This window comes from Boleophthalmus pectinirostris, unplaced genomic scaffold, assembly GCF_026225935.1.
Source record: "Boleophthalmus pectinirostris isolate CB_2022bp ecotype Guang Dong unplaced genomic scaffold, ASM2622593v1 HiC_scaffold_15, whole genome shotgun sequence".
Taxonomy (NCBI): Eukaryota; Metazoa; Chordata; class Actinopteri; order Gobiiformes; family Gobiidae; genus Boleophthalmus; species Boleophthalmus pectinirostris.
Genome location: NW_026571070.1, coordinates 9,837,569 through 9,846,616, shown reverse-complemented (window position 1 = coordinate 9,846,616; position 9,048 = coordinate 9,837,569). Strand labels below are relative to the sequence as shown.

The 9,048-nt window shown below is 38.6% G+C and overlaps 1 protein-coding gene across 1 annotated transcript in view; it reads right to left on the bottom strand.

Annotated features, from left to right (window-relative positions):
- Window positions 1-490: 490 nt before the first annotated feature.
- Window positions 491-9,048, bottom strand: part of snx16 (sorting nexin 16) — a 29,393-nt gene continuing 20,835 nt past the window's right edge. The window contains exons 8-10 of the mRNA XM_020923176.2: window positions 8,466-8,602; window positions 6,454-6,567; window positions 491-911 (exon numbers count right to left, since the gene is read on the bottom strand). Coding sequence (XP_020778835.1) covers window positions 797-911; window positions 6,454-6,567; window positions 8,466-8,602 — 366 coding nt within the window. The 3' untranslated portion in view covers window positions 491-796. The remainder of the gene's footprint in view (window positions 912-6,453; window positions 6,568-8,465; window positions 8,603-9,048) is intronic.

The following is a 9,048-nucleotide window of genomic DNA, read 5'->3' as shown; positions in this document are numbered from 1 at the left end:
CACTTTACCACTTTACGAGAGGTGAGTAATAAAGTCTTCTCATTATTTTCGCTATATCCTGAGTTTGTATCTTGCGTCTCTGTGTCCGTTAGAGGCCACGCAAACAGTATCCTACGTGTGGCATAGCAGGCCTCTGAAAATAGTGTGATTTTTACTGCGTCGGGTTCGGACACAAATATCGTAATGCCGGGTCGAGCTCGGGTAGGGTGCAATCACTGCTCTGTCAGATGCGCGCCAGGCTCGGACAGAAAAATTCTACCCGATCCACCCTCTATTCCCTTTATAGGCGACATTTTGAGAACTTTTATCCATTCAAAATATATACAATATTTTCTTTTGAATTGTTAATTGCTATGGTAATGGTCCTTAACTTTTCACCACACCACACTGAAACGTCCGAGAGCGAAACATATTCACTCCGAAAGTGTTTTTTTTTACAAACGCAATGAAACTCACTGATTTTTTAAGTGGGTTATTGAAACAAGATTGACAAGTTTTATTATCTATTTATTGGGTGAAATGTTCCGCAGTATGGCTTTAAAGTTACCATTTCGAGGCTGATCCCAAACGCATAGAAGTTTGGTAACACTTCATAATAACTAGACTGTAATTAGCCTTAATAAAGCATGAATCATTCCTAATAAACTATTTGTTCACTATGAATTAAGTGTTTCTTCATGCTTTATTAAGGTTAATTAAGGTACAGTTAATATTCCTGTTCCTTGTCGCTCAGTTTTAAGTGGAAAATAAAATATGAGTTGGGATAAACTTTGAAAATATTTAGCATTTGAAGGTTTCAGGTCGAGTTGTTCTGCGGGTGATGGTCGAGCTGCGTCACTTCGATGACGGGAGGAGACGTGCTGAGAGCAGGAGCGCACCAACACGAAGAACGGATCACTGCAGCTGTGGATCTGGAGGGAGAGAAGAGAGGGAGAGAGAGGGAAAGAGTGAGAGAGAAAGTGAGAGAAAAAGGGAGAAAGGGAGAGAGAGAGGGGAGGGGAAGAGGGATAGAGCGAGAGGGAGAATGCGAAAGAGGAGGAGATAGAAAGAGAAGGAGAGATAGAGGGGAAGAAGGAGAGAGAGGGAATGAGGGAGCAGAGATGAACGCAGAGAGAGGGAAAGAGAGGGAGAGAGAGGGAGAAAAAGGGAGGGTTGGAGACAGAGGGAGAGAACAGGAGGGGGAGGGAGAGAGACAGGGAGAAAGATAGAGAAGGAGCGAGGGGAAGGAGGGAGAGAAAGAGAAGAGGGAAGAAATTGAGAGAGAAGGAGGGGGAGAAAGAGGCACAGAGGGGAGAAAGAGGGACAAAGAGGGAGGATGGGAGAGAGAGGGGGAGATAGAAAGAGAGAGAGAGATAGAAGAGATGGAGAGTAGAGAGGGAGGGAGAGAGTGAAAGAGAGGGGAAGGAATGGTTGGAAAGAGAAAAGGGAGTTGGAGAGGGAAAGAGAGAAGGAGAGTAGAGAGAGGGAGAGAGGGAAAGGGGGTGGATGGAGAGAGAGAGGGTAAGAGAGGGAGAGACAGAAAGAGAGGGGGTGTATAGGGGAGAGAAAGGGATAAATGAACAAGGGTAGAGTGAGGGAGAAGGAGAGAAGGAAAGGAGGGATGTGGGAGGAAGAGAAAAAGAGGAAGGAAGATTGAAGATAAGGGAAACATGAGAGAGGGGCAGAAAAAAGAGAGGAGGAGAAAGAGAGAGAGAGAGGGCACGGGGTAGATAAGACAGAAGGAGCCCCAAAAGGGAGAGAGAGAGAGAAAGAAATAGAGGAAGGAGTGGATAGGAAGGAAAGGAGGGAAAGAAGAATGGGGGTAGGGGGAGAAGGGAGAGAGAGAAGAGATTCAGACATTCACAAATAAAACAACTGGAAATATTCACTTAGTGACAATAACTACACTTGCAAAAGAACACACCTCTAAATATGTACCAGGTCACACTGTATTTTACACTTCACTGTGTTATTACATGTTAATTACATTGTAGTTAAGTGTTATTACATGGTATTAGAGGGTGTTATAGTGTATTTCATGAGGTACAGGTAGAATGAATGAATCAAGTGCAGCGTAAAATACAGAGTGACCAAAAGGAATATAAATGAGTCTTAAAGGTGCACTACGGAACTTTTCTGGGGGAGGGTCCAACCCTGCTTGTCTCCATGGAGATGTTATCGCTTTTCATGGATCGCAGGAATGGTTTTAGATTTTAAAGTAATAAGAAAATTAAGTAAGAACGTTTCATAATAATTGAACTACATTACATTAAACAGATACAGAAAACGTTGGAAACTACTAGTCTAAAATGTTCCACAGTATGGCATTAAACCTGTCTGCCTCCATGAAGACAACCAGGTGATGGTGTCAGGTCAGATCTGCGAAGAGGCATTTCCGTTCACAGTGAGAATGCATGTTTTTGAAGATCATTTTAGCAAATAAAACTGTAATTACAAGATTTTTACGTTTAATTCAATCCTGTGGAACATTCCGGACACAGCAATAACTATATCTCCATGGAGACAAGCAGGTGGCAGACCCTCCTTTTGGAAAGTTACGTAGTGCACCTTTAAGTTTGCATGGTTAGACAGGACAAACAGAGACAGAGCAGATCCAGCATACAAAGACATTCAGAAATTCACACAGACATTCTTATCAATAGATGCAGCACAAGATGTTAAATATAAAAGCCAGACACCAGAAAACCGATACACACAGATATGTAATAGTTTTGAGACATTTTTAGTCAACTAAGTGATCGGTGGGACAGGTCTTGCACACTGGAGCCCTAATAATCAGTAAAATATCAAAATAAATGTTAATAGTAGTTCTAAAGTGAAGTAATTTAAAGGAACAGTTTGGAATTTTGGACATATCAAAAACACTTTAGTCTTCTTGAGAATCTTGAAACATCAAAGATCTATAGGTGCTGCAATTGTGTTCATTTGTTTTGTTCCCAAATTTGGTCTTAAGCTGCTGTGGCCACTGCATTTATTGAATTTTTTTCATCTTATAAAATTGTCACACTACAAGACCTGAGGAGTTTAAATCGTACAACAGCTCACAGACACACACTCCGATGGTGCTCATGATCAGTTAAAGTTTGTTTCTGAGCGAATGTCAGACTCCTGCTCTGTGTGACATCATCTCCATATCTGTACAGGTTAGGCTGAGGGTATATCTAAATGCTATCGCTGTTTCTGGTTTTATAAAAGTCTGGAAATCAAAGGGAATCTGTGAGAGTGTGTCTAGGTCACGGTGGAGCTCTTCTGAGGAGAGCTTGTGTTTTCTATTCGTCACAAAGATTGATCACAGATGCAGATAGAGGATGGTTCACTCTGTGACCAAGACTCCAAAACATCAGAAACACAAGTGAAAAACCCTCTAAGTGAAAAGTTACAGATGTTTAGCGCATCTAGAGTGAGTTTTTTTTTTTTTTTTTTTTTTATACTTTATTTTTTAAGCTTCAAGAAAAAAAAAATCATTTAGATACAAAACCAATTCATTCATCGTCTAGACTAGAGTGAGTTTGTAGTGAACTGAAATGACAGAATATGGGGAAAAATAATCAAACTTGGCCCTGCATATTGGCTCAGAAAATATCGTCAGAGATGATCAGATATCGGTTTATCTGGATTCTAAACAATTGATATCAGCCATGAAAATAAAAAACATATCCGTTGATCTGTACCGATTACTGTATCTTTTACTGGTGATGTAACGATATCCAAATCTCTCAGTACGATATTTTCACGATATACATCTCACGGTACCATATTTATTACCAAATTTTGTGGATGCCTTTTCCTTTTAAAATGCCTTGACACGACTTTAGTTCTGTGACAATCCAAAGAATTAAGATTTAAAAGTGCTTATAACAGTTATTTCTTCATGTACTTGTAGTCGGAACAGAAACGGAGCAAAGGATCATGGTCTATGTAGTTCCTTTTGTGTTTTTTTTAGCTATATTGCTGCACTATAACTATTAATTTAAGCAAAGAGACTTGTAATTCGACATTGTGATTAGGGGTGAGCAAAAATATTGAAATATCGATATATATTGTATTGTTTAATGTGATGATACAGTATTGATATCGTGGGCTACTGTATCAATATATCGTATATTTTTTGGTATATTTTACAAAAGAATGAGAACTTTGCACATCAGTTACTTGAGACGGGTGTGTTGGAGGAAAGGGAGCAGCCCAAGAACATAAAGAATAATCCCGCACACCGTTTTACTTGAGATTTATTAGGACAAACCGTGTAGTAAATCTTACATTTTGCAAGTAAGACCGTGTGCAGGATTTTTCTTTATGTTCTTGATATATTTTACAATAATTTTGTGACAGAGCTGCGTTTTTTTTGCTTGTTTAGTGGAACACATTTGACATATTCACTGTTTTGATGATTAAAATGTTTAACTTTGCACTAGAAGTGGTTTAACAAAGATTTTTTGCATCACACCCATGATATAGCGTTAATTTTTTATTGAACCGTATCGAATCGATTTGAAATATATTGTATTGTATTGAACCGAAACTGCACTGCATCGAGATATGTATCATATTGTGGCCTATGTATCGAGATATGCATCATATTGTGGCCTATCTTCTTTTATCGCTGTCAAACTCTACTGAACTTCAGGAAGAAATACTTTTTCACAAGACATACATGCAACATTCAGAGGCAAATACACTGAAGAAAAGACTGCAGCTCCGATGGTAAAGTGCACACTGCGTAGAACACCATGAGTCAGACATATTGAATATCAAAACGACAGGAAGAGGAGAGAGGACAGAGACACAGATCTATGGTATGTTATTAAGTTTGCACAGCAGGTAAAAGTACCTCACACGTTTTAGGCTCTTTGACAAACTGGGGAAGTGCTGCTGAAGAAATAAACAGTGACAACAAAACAGAAAATCATAAAAGGTTAAAGTTTGGGGTCATAGGAGATTATTGCGTGAAGAGGATGTCAAAATAATTCAACAAATTTTGCAATATCCTGAACCTTAAATGTGCTGTACCTGATTTTTTACGGTCTTAAGATAGTGAAAAACAGACCTGGTTCATTTTCAACAGTTTGCAGTTGTCCAAAGTTATTCCTCTCTTACTTTATGCATTCAGAGCATCCTAATTATTCACCACAATGAGTTTATAAGCACTTTTCACAGCCTTTAGAGACTACAGTAGAGCGGAGTTTAAACATGCTAACTGTGCGTTTATCTTATCCACAGATGATGAAAACACTATGTCCGTGCTGAGGCAAGAAAATTTTTGCTGTATTACATAAAAAAAATCGGGGTAAGCCACTTTGATTCACTTTTATCCAGTGTCTTAACTCTTTTCAACCTATCCATGGGTTTCAGAATGATCAAAATTAGGACTCTTGCCATAGCAATTAACAAATTATAATATCTTCTGAATGCGAAATAGCTGAAACCCATGATTTAGTTGAGTTTAGTTCATGAAAAGCTAGAAATTTAGGTTTTATTGTGTAAAATGAAGTGCACTTTTAGGTTTATAACATTTTAGTTAACCGCCTGGAATCTAAAAAATGTCCTATAAAAATAAGTCAAGACCCAAAGATGTCTGAGATAGAAAACTTGAGCAAAAGTAAAACAGATTTATGTTACAGTATGTGTTTAGTGTCACCTCTTAACCTCGACATTAACTTCAGAGAGACGTCGTTAAGTTTTAGAAAAGTCAGTTTATTTTGACCATTTTCGGTCAAAATAACACAACAGGCACCACTTTTTAAGTAACTTTTCTGGTGAGGGAACCACCATCGGCTTTCTACCGTCAAGCTGTTACTGCTTAGCCTGGAATGTTCCACAGCATGGCATTAATCATATCTAGCTTGTATTTATTAAATTTACATTGTGTTTTTGATTGATTGCATCTTGGAAAAATATGCACTTTAACTATGTGCCCACAGCCATAGGTTTGTTTAATGCCATACTGTGGGAGATTTCAAGGAAAGAAATAACATCTCCATGGAGACCCTCCAGCACAAAAGTTACATAATTACCCTTTAAATCTTGTAATAAGTTTGACTAATTTCACACATCTTGTTTAATAAATGACTGAACACTAGAGATGTCAGGTGATCTACAATTAAAATAAACAACTTAAATTTAAAAAACACCAATTTGATTAACTCACTTTAACTGAAATTAAATTATTTAGTCACTTGTGAAAGTTGAGTGTGTCTTTTTCAAATGTCTGAGGGGTACTTTAAATTTAGAGTAGCAACAGATTTGTAATAGTAATAATAGTATAGTCATTTATTACGCATTATTCAAGGAACATGTAATTTGTGTGTGTATATTTCAACTTAGAAAATTTGGGGTTTAGGTAGAGCTAGTTCCATTAGGTTTAAACCAACTGGATTACATCTTTGAAACTGGCAACCCAAGTGAGAGATTGTATTTTTGAGTATATTTTGTGTATATTGTGTGTATTTTTACCTGTTGTGATCTGTGATATCTTGGTCGGCCTCGGCAGCAGAAGACTCCACGTCTGCGCTGCTCTCACTGCCCTGAACAGAGACACAGGGCGAATCCTGCGTCACTGTGTCTCCACTGGGACAGAAAGAAAAGAGACAGAAGGTTCAGTTTACAATATTTACTTCAACATTTAATATAGTGAAACTCAATTTTGTTTTGTTGGTGTTGTGTGGACAGGCTTTGGGGATCCTCTGTAGTGCCTTTGAGGGAGCACTGGGCGATATGGCAAAACAAATCAAACAGCAGTGACAATATTCATAATAATATTTTGAGAATATGGTCACAACATGATTTAACTTTATATCTGTTTAAAGACAGACTTTTCCCAGTCACTCCTCTTATTGGTCAACCTCTGGAAGGCTAGAATGAAGAGAGGGACGTAGAAATTGTCTTAAGTTACCTCCTAAAGGCAAAATAAAGGCATTTGTAGATGGCTCCAAGAAAAACATGATATACATTTTACCCAACCAACTTTGAGGCCCCAATGAACCACTTTGAGAATCACTGGTCTAAAATAAAAGTTTGTTTTCCAGAAAGGATCCTAAGAATGAATTATAATGTGATAATATGACCAAAACAGAAAATCGTCACAGGAATGAGAAAAATTTTTATCATACGATTTTAACACCATTTTAACATTATTGTATCCTCATCTTAAAATCAGATAAACACCATATTTTCCGCACTATTGGGGGCACTCTTAAGTAGGGATGGGCATGATTAGTCGATTAATCAATAATTCATCATTAAGAATTTCATCGATTACGTTCATTTTAATCGACAAACTGAATGTAGGTTGCTGTACGTAGCGTGACCAAACAGGGGTCCGTACATGTCGGTCAGCCTGCAATGTGCTGAAGTGCAAATGCGAACGATGTGCAATGATGACTTGTACAAGAAATTCCATGCTTTCCGGTCGGGACAAGTGTGAGTCCATGTGCACAGTGTACAAAGCAGCACATATGTTTCGGTGTCCAGTGGGCAAAGTTTTGCCAGGTGAGAGTAGCTCAATGTCGATGACGAGTCCCCACCTCCCACCCCCCATACGGTGTCCTGGTTTTGACAAACGCAAATCTGGTCACACTAACCTGTATTCCACTCAGTCATGTCTTTTAATCTGAGAGAAGTTGAACCGCATCAGCGGCACAAGAGCTGTAGTTTTATCTTCGCTTAGTTTATGCAAATTAGCGATGCGATTTTAAGTTTCGTTTCTGTGAGAGTTGCACAAAACTGAATTAAACACATTATAATCCAAAACGATGTGGCTCTAGAGTGGTTACGGTTTATATGTCGTAAAGTTGAATTTATTTATGCAGATTAGTAGTGCAGATAGTAATAATAATGATGATCATTTTTGTATAAAAACGTTAATGATTAATCGATAATCGATCGTTAATTCTGCCGATGATCGATTAAGAAAATTTCATTGAATGCCCATCCCTACTCTTAAGCCTCCAACCCCATCAAAAAATGACTGCACGCCCCACAATCCAGAGCGCTCCATACATGAATCCACTCAGGTGTCCCAGGACGACTTCAGTAAACTACAAACCCGCACCACCCGCAGCCACACTCATCACTCCACGCTGACGAGGAACGGAACAGAGGAATGAACCGAAAAAGCGAGCGCAATGTGCCAATCTGAGCCACAACTGAACAACTGAGTCACTGAGAACACGCCGACAATCCAGCGGTCCCAGACAGCACCCTCCCTACACGCCACAACTGAACAAAGCCCAGAGTCACCGTGAACGCCACAAACAAAGTCCCACTAACACATCCAACTGTTGCGTTTTGTTTAATGCGCCTTATAGTCCGGTGCAGTTTATATGTGAAAAAAGTTTGAAAATAGACCATTCTATGACAGTGCATCTTATAATCCAGAGCGCCCTAGAGTGCGGAAAATATGGTACTTTAATTATCCCGGTGGAAATTCATTTAAATCCTAGCCCGTGTAGCAACGCAGCACTGACCTGATGTGTCTCTCCAGCAGAAGGATGGCCTGCTCCTTCTCCTCCAGCTGCTTCTTTAATAATGAGATTTCCCTTTGTTTCTCCAGCAGCTCCTTCTGAAGACGATAGTTGCTCTCCTCCAAAGTCTCACAGAAAGCCTGCACACACATTTGGACAAAGCAACAAGTTTAATTTACTGCTCAAAAATACCTTGGTAACATGCATTCATTACCTTTTAAGAATAAAACCAATAAAATACATGATTAACTAACTAAAATGTGCCATGTAGTAGTGCAGTGAATCCAGTGTTATGACATTAACGGGTCTAAACCAGGACTTAAACATCAAAATCTAACTGGCTGAATAAAAGATTTTGATCTATATTGACACTATTTTAAAACATTAACCAGAAATATACAGAAATGCTAAAATAATACATGAAATATTGGTTGTTTTTAGATTCTGGAATACTCTCAGATGGGGGTTTTCGTTATTGATTACATTATACTTTGCTATGAAATATCCATAAAGATAAATCCACAAATGTTGAACCTGATAATTTCTATTAGCGTCTAAACCCAAGAACTCACTGTTTTATAACGAG